The following is a 17,210-nucleotide window of genomic DNA, read 5'->3' as shown; positions in this document are numbered from 1 at the left end:
GTTTTTTGTTTTTCAAATAAGATCGGTTTTACCAGGGATGATCTGCTGAACATTCGGCAGAACACACCACAAAATCTTCTACTGGTTTTTGATTTTTCGGACGTTTTGCTGGACATTGTAGTTGGCGCAGCCGTAGCTCTGGTCAAACGCTACAGGAGGCGCAGACGGGGAAAGAGAGCCGGCGCGCTCGCGAAACTTCGTCAGCGCGGATTTCGAACAGCGTTGCCTAGCATCCATCTGGCGAATCTCCGCTCTCTACCCAACAAAACGGACGAACTCCTTCTGCTCTCTCGGACAAACAAGGACTTTTCTAACTCTGCTGCTCTGTGTTTCACGGAAACCTGGCTGAATGGCGACATACCGGACAGCGCGATTCATCTGCCTAATTACCAGCTGATCAGAGCAAACACGGAATCAACGGGGAAATCGCGCGGCGGCGGGACGTGCTTTTACATCAATGAGAGGTGGTGTACAGATGTAACTGTGTTAAAGAAGATGTGCTGCTCAGATCTAGAAACGCTCTTCATTAACTGCAAGCCGTTCTATTCGCTGCGGGAGTTCTGCTCGTTCATTCTCGTGAGTGTCTACATTCCACCGCAAGCGCACGTGAGCACAGCTTTACAGAAACTCGCTGATCTGATCACAGAGAGTGAGCAACAACACCCGGACTCTGTTTTAATCATTCTCGGGGACTTTAATAAAGCAAATCTCTCCCGTGAACTGCCAAAATACAGACAGCACATCACATGTCCCACCAGAGACAGTAATATATTGGATCACTGTTATACAACAATAAAGGACGCATATCACTCGGTTCCACAAGCAGCTTTAGGACTCTCTGATCACTGTTTGGTTCATCTTATTCCATCCTAGAGGCAGAAACTTAAGTCTGCAAAGCCTGTATTAAGATCTGTTAAAGATGGACTAACGAAACAGAGCGGGATCTACAAGCCTGTTTCGACCTGACTGATTGGACTGTTTTTAAAGCTGCTGCAAATGATCTGGACGAGCTCACAGAGACTGTAACATCTTATATCAGTTTCTGTGAGGACATGTGCATTCCTACCAGGACTCATCTATTCTACAACAATGACAAACCATGGTTCACTGCCAAACTCAGACAGCTCGTCAGGCCAAAGAAGATGCTCACAGAAAGGGGGATAAAGTCTTGTACAAACAGGCCAAATACACACTGGAAAAGGAGATCAGAGTGGCAAAGAGGAATTATTCTGACAAGCTCAGGTCAAATTATCTTCCAGTGATCCTGCTTCAGTGTGGTTAGGAATGAAGGACATCAACAGCTACAAAACACCACCCCCCAGCACTCTGGAGAATCAACACCTGGCAGACGACTTAAACGAGTTCTTTTGTCGTTTTGAACGATCACCCCACACCCACCCAGAACACCTCTCCACACAAGCATTCACACCTCCAGCAACCCCTCTCTCCCCCATACCTACAATTCAAATCAGTGAAGAAGATGTGTGCCAGGTCTTCAGGAAGAACAAAAGAAGGAAAGCACCTGGTCCAGATGGTGTGTCACCAGCTTGCCTAAAAATCTGTACTGATCAGCTGGCCCCCATCTTCACACAGATCTTCAATAGATCACTGGAGCTGTGTGAAGTCCCCTCATGCTTCAAACGCTCCACCATCATCCCCGTCCCAAAGAAACCCCAAATTACTGGACTTAATGACTACAGACCTGTGGCCCTAACGTCTGTAGCCATGAAATCATTTGAAAGACTGGTTTTGGCTTATCTGAAGGACATCACTGGACCCTTACTGGACCCCTTGCAGTTTGCCTACAGAGCAAACAGGTCTGTGAATGATGCAGTCAACATGGGACTGCACTTCATCCTGCAGCATCTGGACAGACCAGGGACTTATGTGAGGATCCTGTTTGTGGACTTCAGCTCTGCTTTTAACAGCATTATCACGGAAACCCTTCAAAATAAACTAACTCAGCTCTCCGTCCCCACCTCCGTCTGCCAGTGGATCAACAGCTTCCTGACAGACAGACAGCAGTTAGTAAAGCTTGGTGAATTGACATCCAGCACTCGAACCATCAGCACTGGAGCTCCTCAGGGCTGCGTTCTCTCCCCACTGCTCTTCTCCCTCTACACCAACGATTGCACATCTAAAGACCCCTCTGTCAAGCTCCTGAAGTTCGCAGACGACACCACACTGATTGGCCTCATCCAGGACAGTGACGAGTCTGCTTACAGACAGGAGGTTAAGGAGCTGGCTGTCTGGTGCAGTCTCAACAACCTGGAGCTTAACACGCTCAAAACTGTGGAGATGATTGTGGACTTCAGGAGAAACCCCCCTGCTCTCCCCCCACTCACCATCATGAACAGCACTGTGACTGCAGTGGAGTCATTCAGATTCCTGGGCACCACCATCTCTCAGGACCTGAAGTGGGACATTCACATTGACTCCATTGTCAGGAAGGCCCAGCAGAGGTTGAGGTTGCCAGCTGAGGAAGTTCAACCTGCCACAGGACTTACTGAAACAGTTCTATATCATCGAATCCATCCTCTGCACCTCAATAACTGTGTGGTTCAGCTCAGCTACCAAATCTGACCTCAGAAGACTACGGAGGGTAGTCCGGACTGCTGAGCGAATCATTGGTACAACCCTCCCCACTCTCCAAGAACTGTACTTATCCAGAGTGAGCAAAAGGGCTGGCAAAATCACTCTGGACCCCTCACATCCAGCACACAACCTCTTTGAACTGTTACCGTCTGGTCGACGTTACAGAGCTCTGAGCACCAGAACGACCAGACACAGGAACAGTTTCTTTCCTCGGTCAATACATCTAATGAACACTCAATAATAAACGTGGAACACACAACTAATACATTATCCATTCACCACACTCACTTATTTTATTTTTATTTTTCTCATTTCTAATTTGCACATACCTGACCGGTACATAAATAGTTGCCTATATTATATATTATATATTGTTATATTGTTATATATATATATATATTTTTTTTTTTGCTGCTTTGTACATTGGTTATTGGCTATTTCTTGTTATTTTGTTTTTATTACCTGTGTCCTGTCCTGTTACTGTCTTTCTGTTGCACTGTGGAGCTTCTGTCACTACAACAAATTCCTTGTACAGTTGTGGTCAGAATTATTGGAACCCTTGGTAAATATGATCAAAGAAGACTGTGAAAATTAACCTGCTTTGTTAATCCTTTTGATCTTTTATTTAAAAAATTCACAAAAAGCTAACCTTTCATTGGATAATAAGAATTTAAAATGGGGGGAAATATCATTATGAAATAAATGTTTTTCTCAAACACACGTTGGACACAATTATTGGCACCCCTAGAAATTCTTAAGAGTAAAATATCTCTGAAGTATACTCCCATTCATATTCACAATTTTGAGCACTCTAGGGTGATTATGAACATGAAATTATCCAGCCATGGCTTCCTGTTTCACAGAAATATAAATAGGAGGGAAAACAAAGCCCAAATTCCCTTAATCATCCATCACAATGAGAAAAAACAAAGAATATATTTCTGATGTGCAGCAAAAGATAATTGAGCCTTACAAATTAGTGAAGTGGCTTTAAGAAAAGAGCTAGAGCAGTGAAAATCCCCATTTCCACCATCAGGGCAATAATTAAGAATTTCCAATCAACAGAAAATGTAATGAAACTGCCTGGAAGAGGACGTGTCTATATCGTCCTAATGCACGGCGAGAAGGAGAGTTTGAGTGGCTAAAGACTCTTCAAGGATCACAGCTGGAGAATTGCAGAAAATAGTTGAGTCTCGGGGTCAGAAAACCTTAAAAAAAAAATTGTCAAACAGCCCCTACATCACCACATGTTGTTTGGGAGGATTTCAAGAACAATTCTCCTAGCTCATCCAAAAACAAACTCCAGCATATTCAGTTATCAGACAGGACTGACACTTCAAATGGGACTGGCTTCTATGATCCGATGAAACTAAAAAATGAGCTTTTTAGCAGCAAACACTCAAGATGGGTTTGGTGAACACAGGGATAAAAAGTACCCCATGTGTACAATGAAATATACTGCTGTATTTGTGATGTTGTGGGCCTATATTTCTGCTGGAGGTCCTGGACATCTTGTTCAGACACATGGCATCATGGATTCTATCAAATACCAACAGATAAAAAATAAATAAGTGACTGATTCTATTAGAAATCTTATAATGGGCCATGTTTGGATCTTCCAACCGTACAATAATCCAAACACAAACCTCAAAAACAACACAAAAATGGGTCACTGAGCACAAAACCAAGCTTCTGCTGGCCATTCCAGTCCTCTGACCTGAACCCTGTAGAAAATGAGTGAGGTGAACTGAAGAGAAGAAGCACCGTCATGGAGCTGTGAATCTAAAGGATCTGGAGTGATTCTGGATGAAGGAATGGTCTCTGATCTCTTGTCAGGTGTTCTCTAACCTCATCAGGCATTATAGGAGACGATTTAGAGCTGTTAAACTGACAAATGGAGGTTTCAAAAAGTATTGAATAAAAAGGTGCCGTTAATTGTGACCAATGTGTATCAGAGAAAAACATTTATTTCATAATGATATTTCCCCCCATTTTAAATTCTTATTATCCAATGAAAGGTTAGCTTTTTGTGATTTTTTTAAATAAAAGATCAAAAGGATTAACAAAGCAGGTTAATTTTCACAGTCTTCTTTGATCATATTTACCAAGGGTTCCAATAATTCTGACCACAACTGTATGTGTAAACATACTTGTTCAATAAAGCTCATTCTGATTCTGATTCTGATGATGCATAACTCAAATTTCCTTATTTAGAAATAAAATAATTTCAGGAACATAAAAGACAACCTTTTTTTTTCTTTTTTTTTTTACATTTATTCATTTAGCAGTTAGCTTAGACTTAGCATTCATTAGTTTAGAGTTGGTAAGATTTTTTAGTAGTAGTAGTAGTAACCCTTTATTGTCACTAGTCACAAGTACCAGCAAAATTAGCCATCAACCTGTCCATACATACACAAACATACATACAATACAATATGACAGGGGGGGTGGACAGGACAGGAAGACAGGGAATTGAGGAAGAAATACAGCTTAAACATGAGGAAGGAGGGGAGAAAAAAAAAAAAAAACCCAGACTATGCTCCTATGGGAGTACAGTGTGAGAACAGGAAAAACACCCCAGCAACAAAAGCACATAATCAATACACCATAGACACACGCAACAGGTGGGGGGTAATCCAGCTCCTACAAACAGCCATCCGGTCCAGCAGCTATTCTCAGCGCCGGTCACAGACCCGCCTGTCGGACTGGCGGAACAAAACGGTGAAGGCGAGGGATCAGGGGTGAGGGGGTGAATGGAATGTCTGTATATATGGGTATGTGTGTGTATGTATGTGAGTTTGTGTATTTGTAAGCCTGGAGATTCGCCACGCTGGTATTCAAATCAAATTGTCTCAGTCCGCAGATTGTGATAGCGACACAGTAATTGCCATGGAAACGGCCTTGATCGGGACCCAGACGGAGTCGACAATCAGCAGGTGTCTGTGCAATGGGGGAGGAATGCAAGAGCGTCTCTCTGCAGCGCTCTTCCGGGGGGTTGTTTTGGGAAGCCGAAAGAAGATAAGATTGCGAATTGTTTCGTCTTGGGGCGAGTAGCTGCATACCAATTTCACAGCTACTCTCTTTGTCCATTCTAGTCTCCAAATCCATCAATTTTTCTCAGCAAAGCCGTGAGCTTATCCGTGATAGAATCCATATTGTGGTTGATAGTCTCAATCTCAGTGCTGACCGCTCTGCCCACTGCTTCAATCATGACGGGCAGCTTTGTGAGGCTTTGGACAGCTGTTCCCGGCTCCTGAATTTTCCGATAACCCAGGGCAAAGCCTAATCCAATCAGCAGAAACCCCGTTATCATGGTTCCGAATAGGTAGATGTCTTCAATGTCCTCCATGGAAAGAGCCGCCAGACAAACGACCCGCCATCTCTCCCATGCGTCCATCGTGTAGCCAGTAGCGAACGTTCCAGCAGGACAGCCAGGTTCCCCGAACCCAAAAATGGGGTCAATTGCGTTGGGAGACCAGTTGATCAAATCCATGATTTTTCAGTTTGGAGAGCAGTGCAGAGAGATACTCTCAAGTATTAGACAGTAGACGAGACGAGACGAGACGAGAGAGAGCAAAGCAGGGAGGGTAAGGGTAGGAGAGGAAAGAAAAATGCGTCCGCCTTCGTTGAGAGCCAAAGTAGAAGGTTTTTAAATGAAGTCTCTTGTGCTCTCACCAAGGATACATATGATAAAAAATAAACAGTAAAAACAGCAATATTGAGAAATATTATTACAATTTAAAATAAAAAACTACTTTCTATATTACATTTCTATGTTAATATTTTTAAAATGTTAAAGCTGACTTTTTAAGCAGTCATTACTCCAGTCTTCAGTGTCACATGATCCTTCAGAAATTAGTCCAATATATTCTGATTAATATGCTGGTCAAGAAACATTTCTTATTATCAATATTGAAAACAGTCGTGCTTTTGTGGAAACCATAATATATTAATTTTTCAGGAGTCTTTGATGAATAGAAAGATCAAAATAACAGTACAGAACAGAAATATAAACTTTAGTTTTATTTATTTTAAAAAAAGAAACATTTTAAAGATTACTACTATTCTCAAATGAGTAAAAAATAAAGAATAAGTTGTGCATGTCCAGACTTTTGACTGGTTGTGTATGTTGTTTGTATGTAGGCCTGTATTGTAGCCCTGTTGGTTTCTGTTTATTTCCCAGCACTTGAAACTCAATTTCAAGACGAGGCCTCTTGAGTGAGCAGATATCATCACACTGACACCAATAAAGGTCACTTTTCACCCACCAAGAAAAACAATTACTGCCTTCAGACTACGGTGCTGAATCAATTACAGCATGACAATTAGTCTCCTCACAAGACAAACCCCTGGGAAGATATCTTCGAAAACCAAGTCATAAGCACTGCCTGACTGTAGCAATCTACCTCATATTGCTGCTATTTAAATACCCTGTACAACTTTTTTGCACATTCTTTTTGCACATTCCTCTTTATTACTATTTAAGTCAACAACATACTGACCTGCACATTTATATTTATATCTATATTTTTTATCTTTTATTTTATTTTATTCTTTTATTTTTTTCTACTTTTATTTTCTTAATATTTGTATTCTACATAATTGCACTGTCCTTGGAGCGGACCTGACCTACATTTCACTGCTGGTTATACTCTGTATAATTCTGTATGTGACAAATAAAAATCTTGAATCTTGAATCTTAAATCAATCAACACAGAGCCATAACTTACATCATCCATGTCCTCCTCTGCAATGGAATCTTCCTTGCTGAGGTTGGTGGACAGGTCAGTGGGCAGGTGCAGGCTTCTTCCATTGCAGTCGTGGTAGTCGTGGTCTCCCAGTGAGCTGAAGTTGGGCGTTTGGGGCAGCTCAGGGATTTCTAGAGAGCTGGGATACTGCAGTGAGCCCCCACTGATATTGGCCAGCTTCTCCCCCTCTAAGTCTTCATCCTCAAAGCTGCCCCTGCCGTCCCCAGACAGCAGAGACTCCTTCTCCCCAGACGTGTCCTTCCTTTTCAAACTCGGCGCCCGTCCTAAACTGTTCCAGCTTGACCTGCGGCTGCCCCAGTTACTGCCTGAGCCACGGGGGTGGCATGGAGATCTTCTTGGGCTAGTCTGGGATAGTAAAGAAATATGCCTACATTACACATATTGCTTGTTACTGCCATGAAGTACTACAGTCAGGGGCATTTCTAGCCTTTCATTAGTACTGGGGCACATCGAAAAGTGTCCCCTTATTAAGATTTTTTTTTTTACTATGTTTTGCATATAAATTGATTTTACCTGCAGTAGAAAGGTAATAACAAGCTGCTTTGTCAACAATAGAAAACATCTGCAAGTTTTTTAATAAATAAAAAAAAAAAAATGTAAAAGGTGTGCATTATAGCTGACACCTAGATGAACAGTGTACAGTTGTTTTATGACTGTAAGTCATTCTGCTGAAATGCAATTTAGCTTTAAATTTGCATTTGAGGCCATTCCGTAGTGAAAAATAGGAATTTTTACATATGATTTACAGTAGATTTAAAAAAAAAAAATGTAAAAGGTGTGCATTATAGTTGACACCTAGATGAACAGTTTATAGTTTGTTTTATGACTGTAAGCCATTCTCCTCAAATGCTATTGAGCTTTAAATTTGCGCTTGAGCCCATTCGGTACAGAAAAATAGCAATTTTTTTTTTTTGCATATGATTTACAGTAGATTTTAATAAATATCAAAAATGTAAAAGGTGTGCATTATAGTTGACACCTAGATGAACAGTGTACAGTTGTTTTCATGACTGTAAGTCATTCTGCTCATATGCTATTGAAGTTAGAAAAATGTATACCAATATCGCATGCAACTTTGGAGACGGTCCTTAGGTATGCGAATGTCGAGCGTCCAACGTCAAGCCAGCTTTAAGCCAGCTTTATGCCAGTTTAAAAATGTGGGTATATAGTATTTATGGAGTTGTAACTTTTAGTTTTAGTTACTTTTTCTTATTTGTATGTCGCTTTGGACAAAAGCGTCTGCTAAATGACAAAAGTAAAGTAAAGTAAAGTTTCCTACAGTGGATTTAAGGTACATATCCACCTCATCCATTTTTTGATTGTTTGTTTTCTGTCTTATAAAGTAATCCCTTACAGTTTTGGTCAGAGAAACAGTTGCAAACGATTCACTGCAAGAATTAGCAGTCCAAATGAATCAAAGTGAATCATGAACAATTGAAACATTTGACTGATTAGATTACAATTCATTCCTTTGTAAAAATGGCATCATTCTGATTCTAAGCAGCTGATAAAAAATAATAAAGTTTTATGAATAATATTTTAATGGGGAAGAGCAGTATTTTACTCTATTTTACTGTGTCTAGTGATGCTCCTGACTACAGTAAAGTAAATAGCAATGAACAATTACAAAACACAAAATGACATTTACGCATTTGACAGATACTTTTTTGAGCAATAATAATAATCTAGATTTGCTCTGTTTGACAGAAACATAGCTAAAACCGGATGAATACATTACTTTAAATGAATCCACCCCCCAAGATTACTGCTATAAAAATGAGCCACGTCCAAAAGGTAAAGGGGGAGGTGTTGCTACAATTTATAGCAATATTCTCAGTATTTTAGGTATAACTCGTTTGAAGTTATGGTGCTACGTATAACATTATCTAGAGAAACACATGTTAGTGATAAATCCTCTGTGATGTTTGTACTGGCTACTGTATACAGGCCACCAGGACACCACACAGACTTTATTAAAGAATTTGCTGATTTTCTATCTGAGTTAGTACTGGCTGCAGATAAAGTCTTAATTGTTGACGATTTTAATATCCATGTCGATAATGAAAAATATGCATTAGGATCAGCATTCATAGACATTCTGAACTCTATTGGGGTTAGACAACACGTTTCCGGACCTACTCATTGTCGAAATCATACTCTAGATTTAATACTGTCACATGGAATTAATGATAGTGGTGTTGAAATTCTGCAGCAAAGCGATGATATCTCAGATCATTATCTAGTCTTGTGTAAACTCCACATAGCTAAAACTGTAAATTCTACTCCTTGTTACAAGTATGGTAGAACCATCACCTCTACCACAAAAGACTGCTTTGTAAGTAATCTTCCTGATTTATCTCAATTCCTCAGCATATCGAACAGCGCAGAAAAACTTGATGATGTAACAGAAACTATGGACTCTCCCTTTTCTAGCACTTTAGATACAGTTGCTCCTTTACGCTTAAGGAAGATCAAAGAAAACAGTCTGACTCCGTGGTATAATGAGCACACTCACACCTTAAAGAGAGCAGCCCGGAAACTGGAGCGCAGCTGGAGGAAAACAAAACTAGAGGTATTTCGTATAGCCTGGCGGGAAAATACCTTATCCTACAGAAAAGCATTAAAAACTGCTAGATCTGATTACTTTTCGTCTCTTCTAGAAGAAAACAAACATAACCCCCGGTATTTATTCAATACAGTCACTAAATTAACGAAAAATAAAGCATCAACAGGTGTTGGCATTTCCCAAGAGCACAGCAGTAATGACTTTATGAACTACTTTACTTCCAAGATCGATTCTATCAGAGATAAAATTGTAACCATGCAGCCGTTAGCTACAGTATCGCATCAGATAGTGCACTATAGATCCCCTGAGGAACAATTTCACTCATTCTCTACTATAGGAGAGGAAGAATTGTATACATTTGTTAAATCATCTAAACCAACAACATGTATGTTAGACCCTATTCCATCTAATCTACTAAAAGAGCTGTTTCCAGAAGCCATAGATCCTCTTTTAGCTATTATTAATTCATCACTGTCATTAGGATATGTCCCCAAAACCTTCAAATTGGCTGTTATTAAGCCTCTCATTAAAAAACCACAACTTGACCCCAAAGATCTAGTTAATTACAGACCAATCTCAAATCTCCCTTTTCTGTCAAAGATACTAGAAAAGGTAGTATCCTCGCAATTATATTCCTTCTTAGAGAAAAATAGTATTTGTGAGGAATTCCAGTCAGGATTTAGACCTTATCATAGTACTGAGACTGCTCTCATTAGAGTTACAAATTACCTGCTTCTATCATCTGATCGTGGTTGTATCTTTTTATTAGTTCTACTGGATCTTAGCGCTGCGTTCAACACTATCGACCACAACATTCTTTTAAATAGACTAGAACACTTTGTTGGCATTAGTGGAAGTGCATTAGCATGGTTCAAATCGTACTCATCTGAACACCATCAGTTCATAGCAGTGAATGAAGAGGCATCATATCGATCACAAGTGCAGTATGGAGTACCTCAAGGCTCAGTACTAGGGCTGTTACTTTTCACGCTTTACATGTTACCCTTGGGAGATATTATCAGGAGACATGGTGTTAGCTTTCACTGTTATGCTGATGATACTCAGCTCTATATTTCTTCGCGGCCCAGTGAAACACACCAAATTGAGAAACTAATGGAATGCATAGTCAATATAAAAACTGGATGACGAGTAACTTCTTACTGCTAAATTCTGAAAAAACAGAGGTGTTAATTATCTGACCTAAAAAACCCACATGTAATAACCTAGAACCCTATCTAACACTTGACGGCTGCTCTGTCAATTCTTCTTCATCAGTTAAGAACCTAGGTGTGCTGTTTGATAGCAATCTTTCATTTGAAAGCCATGTTTCTAGCATCTGTAAAACTGTGTTTTTCCATCTAAAAAACATATCTAAATTGTGACCTATGCTCTCAACGTCAAATGCAGAAATGCTAATTAATGTGTTTATGACCTCAAGGTTAGACTATTGTAATGCTTTATTGGGTGGTTGTTCTGCACGCTTGATTAACAAATTACAGCTTGTCCAAAATGCAGCAGCTAGAGTCCTTACTAGAACCAGGAAGTACGACCATATTAGCCCGGTTCTGTCAACACTGCATTGGCTCCCTATCAAACATTGTATAGATTTTAAAATCTTGTTAATTACTTATAAAGCCCTGAATGGCTTAGCACCTCAGTACTTGAGCGAGCTCTTATCACATTATAGTCCTCTACGTCCGCTGCGTTCTCTAAACTCTGGCCATTTGATAATACCTAGAATATCAAAATCGCCTGCGGGCGGCAAATCCTTTTCCTATTTAGCACCCAAACTCTGGAACAATCTACCTAATACTGTTCGGGAGGCAGACACACTCGGTCAGTTTAAATCTAGATTAAAGACACATTTCTTTAACCTGGCTTACACATAACACACTAATACACTTCTATTATTCAAATCCGTTAAAGGATTGTTAGGCTGCATTAATTAGATCAACCGGAACCGGGGACACTCCCCATAACACATGATGTACTCGTTACATCATAAGAAGAATGGCATCTACGCTAATATTTGTCTGTTTCTTTCTTATTCTGTTTCTCAGTCCGTGTCCGGATCAGATGGTGGATCGGCGCCAGGAGATGATGTATGTGGCCCTGATCGTTGGCGGAGGCCGGACACCTGGATGAGCCCCGGGGACATATCCCCAGTCAAGACCTCAACTTCATACAATAAAACTTAAAATAAAACAAATAACTACAAATATTATAAAATACTGAATTACATAATACTATTATTGTTAGAAAATGCAACAATATAAAAATAGAAATATAATACATTTATACATTTAAAATTTTAATTAAAACAATAAGTAAACAATTAATAAACAATAATATCCTGGCCAGAGGAGAACTGGCCCCCCCGACTGAGCCTGGTTTTTCCCAAGTTTTTTTTTCTCCATTCTGTCACAGAGGGAGTTTTGGTTCCTTGCCACTGTCGCCTCTGGCTTTCTCAGTTGGGGACACTTAATTTCTAGCGATTATCGTCAATTTGATTTCACAGATATTATTTAAACTAAACTGAGCTAGACGATGACATCTCTGAATTCAATAATGAAATGCTTTTAACTGAAAATTGAGTGTTTAATCTTATTATTATACATTACTGACTCTCTATCCTCCAATTTGATTGTTAAGTGCTTTGACACAATCTGTATTGTTAAAAGCGCAATATAAATAAAGGTGACTTGACTTGACTTAAAGAGACATTACATTGAAGGTATGAGTCAGTGACAAACAAGTGAATGAACAATGTTAAATTAAATAGTTGTGCCATGTTTGTAAAAAAATTGTTCTTTGTATTTATGTTGGTTTCATTTTATTTTGAAAAAGCATACCACTTTCAGGAAAGGTTTAAACTTAATGAATATAAAACATATGTGGTGCAACTATCAAACAGAAAGCGATGTCACGTTGTCTATACACCTTGAATACGTTGTATTAAGTTTACACATATGTGACCCTGGACCATAAAACCAGTCATAAGGGTATTTTTTTTTTAATTGATATTTATAGATCATCTGAAAGCTGAATAAATAAGCTTTCTATTGATGTATGGTTTGTTAGGATAGGACAATATTTGAAAATCTGGAATCTGCAAAAAAAAAAAAAATCTAAATATTGAGAAAATCACATTTAAAGCCATCCAAATGAAGTTCTTAGCTATGCATATTACTGATCGAAAATTAAGTACTGATATATTTATGGTAGGAAATTTACAATATATCTTCATGGAACATAATCTTTACTTAATATCCTAATGATTTTTGGCATAAAAGGAAAATCCATAATTTTGACCCATACAATGTATTGTTTGCTACTGGTTTTGTGGTCCAGGGTCATATATTAGTCATGTTTAAAAATATATTTAAAATATATTCCACATTACTCTGTCAAGGTAAAATATTGAATATAATGAATTTTGAACTAATAATTATCTTTTTTTATTTGGAGTCGTAGAACATGACATTTCACAACCTGAACTAACAGACGTATATCAAAAAATTATAAATGAAGATAACACTTCCTGTTTTACAGTATGTTCTTTTCACAACTACTCTACTGTATGCTCAAGCAATCTCTATGTAATATCACTGTAATGGACACCTGATTGTAATTTAAGAGCTGTTTTTTCTTACCAGGGATTTTTGATCAAAAGCATTTGGATCTATTGAGATCCCACTGCCCCGCCTGGACTCGTTCAAACCAAACACTGACTCGGGGCCGAGCGAGCTCTTGGGAGTGGGCATGGGGGTGGCAGCAGTGCGCATGATGATTGGAGGGGGCAAAATGCCTCGAAGATCCACATGCCCATTCGCTGACATCATCAGAGAGTACATCTTCAACTCTATTGGTGGAAGTAAAAGGGGTTTACTCGAAGAAAGTCATCACCATCCAGTAAATAAAATAAAAAATAATTATCCATGAATGACAAAGTAGTAAAGGTAAATGGAAGAAGGACACATAAAAAAGAGCATTTTCCCCAGTAGATTCATATATGTGAAATGGTGATGTGGCTCAAGAAGACCACTGCCCTCTGTAATAGAGTCTGAAATGAACTTAACTATATGCCTGAATGAACAGGCTAAACATAGGAGAAATCTATGTTGTGTAAAAAGTGTGTATTTTACATGTTACCCGGCAGTAACATTTTATGTGTGAAAGAAAGCAACCTGTAGCTCGTAATTCCCCCATCTTCTCTTCCTCTTCAAAGTTCACCGAACGCTTTTCCTCATCCGCATCTGACTTGTTTGCATCTCCCTGCAAAGCACAAGAGCTTTCTGTGGACAGCTCCCAGTATTTCAGTAACCGCTCAGCCCACTAAAGTGTTATTCAGGATGCACTGAAGCCAAACAGGAGCCGTTCTCTCAGAGGACGTCGGCCTCTGGCATCAACAACACACTGCCCTTCACTCAGTCACAGCCTGCTGTGCATACAGACAGCTGTGGTGCCCATATTATCAGTACTCTGCTACCCTGTTAGACCTTGATTGCGGTTAGGGTTGTGCGAAGTTGGTGTTTGTTTTAGCCTTTGCAGGTTTACACCTACTAATAACAAGTTCACAATTCACACAGTCCCCAGCATGACAGATGGGCCAAACACTGCAGCACTGTATAAGCAATGAAATTTAACTCCCCAGACTATCTGGAGAAAGCAACTGCATTGTTTGTGCACCGATCTGCATGCTTAAGAAGCCAAATTCTGTAAATCCCTGAAGCACAAGTTCAACTTGTGTGGCACAAGTTTAACCTTTTCAAGGAGCAAACAATTTGCATATTAGCTACATATTTAGATTCTGAATTGACATATATATTGTACAGCATGGTAGATTTATAATATACTTTACATGTACAATGCAAGTTGTGAGGGCTGTGAATAACATTCTGATTCTCAACAGCTGATAGAAAACACATCTTGACTGCCGAAATATTATTTCGAAGAATGATTCTTAGGTCAAACACTTATTTTTATGTTGATTGCAGTATTGTGTGAGCAATGAAGTTTAACTCCCCAGACTATATGGAGAAAGTAACTGCTTTGTGCACATATCTTTAGAAAATAAACACTACTGAAACTGAGCCAGCTGAAATAGATGTTTTTTTTTTGTTACCTCTGCCTGAAATCCCTCCACTAAGATGGCCACCAGTAGGTTAAAGAGCACATAATTCCCAAAAGTCATCAGAGCCACAAAGTAAAGAGCCGCCCATGGGGTGGTGGAAGCCATTCCATTATAGAGGACCACGTTCCAATCTTCCTGGGTAAGGATCTGAAATACAAACGTAAGCAGTTTGAGAAACTGAAGAGGACAGAGAATGGCACAGAGAGTAAATAAAATATTTGCAATGTATCAATTAAATGTGCAATAGAGTAGTGTTTTGTTCATATATTTTCCTTCATCTTAATTACATAGTCGGGGAAATAATACAGAATTTGATGCCGTAGGTCCAATTTGAGTAGTGTTTTGTGATGATACTGTACAAACTATTCAAAGTTCTGCTTCTTACTAAAGTGATAATAATTGGCTGTCGCAGTCTAGCAATTAAGTCTTGTTTTAACCGCAAAATAATGTTGTGATAATCTAATGAGAATAGCTGCAGTACAGCGTATACAGATACAGTGCAGGTTCAGCAAATAATGCACACAAAGGCTTTCAATTGTAGTCAGTTGCATAGTAGCAACTATATAGCTCAAGATTTTGATATGGAGTTTATAAATAAGTTTATGGGATATACAAATATTAATAATATCATAAATAACCCTAACATGAGAAAAATAACAATTTATTTATTTATGGCCAGTGTTAGGGAGTAACTAGTTACATAACGGTGTTACGTAATTTGATTATACAATAAATGTAATCCATTACATTTACTGAGAAAAAAATGTGTACTTAAATTACAGTTACTTATATGGTAACGATTACAAAGGGGGTTGCAACTGAATATTTTCTGTACAAACTAGGATATGTTGAATAATATTAATTTGTTGCTTTGGCTGTTTTGATGTGCACGATGCCTTTAAAAGCCATTTAGTAAAGTGATGCTATTCTGATGCTTTTGATTGGTTCTCTTGTTTGTATTTGCAGTGCACCACTTCTGCTAGTTATTGTACATCAATCCACATTGCTGCTGAAAGCTTTAGGCTACAACCTGTCTGAGAGCTGATTAACTGATTAACAGTTGAAAACATTTGATTTAGAAAAGTAATCAAAATGTAATCAAATATAATCAGCTACATTAATAAAGTAACTGAAATAGTTACACAACTTAATACATTTTAAATAGGGTAACTTGTAATCTGCAACCTTTTACATTTCAAAAGTAACCTTGCCAACACTGTTTACGGCACACTACATTTGATATGTCAATGTCTCAGAGTAATAAATTAAAGTTGAAAATAATGATTCGTATGTCTACTATACAAAGTAAGGACAGGTCTACACTGTTTGAGGTCTACACAACTCTGAAATAATTTTTCAAAGCTGTAAACAAAAAGATTACTGGATTATATAAAAATGTAAAATTTAATTCAGTGTGTTACTTGCTATTTCTTTGAAATTATTGTGAAGTTTACAAACGTTTTCTTTGTGAAAATTGTTTCTACACCCATTCTAACCCCAGCACAGCCAGCACAGTCTCTCTTCTGACCTGAAACACAGTGACAATGGCCCACAGCAGGGAATCAAAGTTTTTCCTGTCTGGAATGGTGTCTCCATTCTCCATTTTCAGGCTGAATTTGCATCCAAAGAGATGCATTCCAAGAATGCTGTATTGACAGTAAAAGAAAAATGAGACGTATAAACATTTGTGCTAATTCCAGAATTATGCTGATAACAAGACAACACATTTTCAAGATTACAGTCTTGGTGACACTGCACACCAAGCTCGGTTTTAATTGGCTGAATGAGTTGTGGGTGTGGTCTGCACCTGAATGTGAAGATGAAAAGCATGAGCAGCATACAGAATGTAGCCACATTGTCCATGGTCTTCATCAGGACCACCAGTTGTCTGCGCAGAGCAGGGAGGAAGCGCACCAGTTTGAGCACACGCAGGAGACGAAACGTCCTCAGCACTGAAAGACCCCCATCCGCCTGCCCTATGATCTCCCACACACTGTCAGAGAAACACATGCTTATATTTAATGCATTTCTATATATAATAGTTCAGATAAAAAAAATCCTAACCTCAAGTATCATAACCAATGTGTTTACTAAAAATACTAAAAATAGTAGCATCTGGGTAGCTTTTTTTTAATTATTACAATTT

The 17,210-nt window shown here is 38.8% G+C and overlaps 1 protein-coding gene across 1 annotated transcript in view; it reads right to left on the bottom strand.

Moving 5' to 3' along the window:
• Window positions 1–17,210, bottom strand: part of LOC306853616 (voltage-dependent T-type calcium channel subunit alpha-1H-like) — a gene marked incomplete at both ends in the record, with an annotated part of 121,476 nt that overhangs the window by 18,282 nt on the left and 85,984 nt on the right. Inside the window, 6 exons of the mRNA XM_079391153.1 lie at window positions 7,326–7,709; window positions 13,584–13,792; window positions 14,118–14,205; window positions 15,056–15,211; window positions 16,593–16,710; window positions 16,872–17,057. Of these exons, the coding sequence (XP_079247279.1) occupies window positions 7,326–7,709; window positions 13,584–13,792; window positions 14,118–14,205; window positions 15,056–15,211; window positions 16,593–16,710; window positions 16,872–17,057 (1,141 nt within the window). The remainder of the gene's footprint in view (window positions 1–7,325; window positions 7,710–13,583; window positions 13,793–14,117; window positions 14,206–15,055; window positions 15,212–16,592; window positions 16,711–16,871; window positions 17,058–17,210) is intronic.

This window comes from Barbus barbus (assembly GCF_936440315.1).
Source record: "Barbus barbus genome assembly, chromosome: 3".
Taxonomy (NCBI): domain Eukaryota; kingdom Metazoa; phylum Chordata; class Actinopteri; order Cypriniformes; family Cyprinidae; genus Barbus; species Barbus barbus.
Note: the sequence above shows the minus strand (reverse complement) of the source record. Positions and strands in the feature narration are given on the sequence as shown.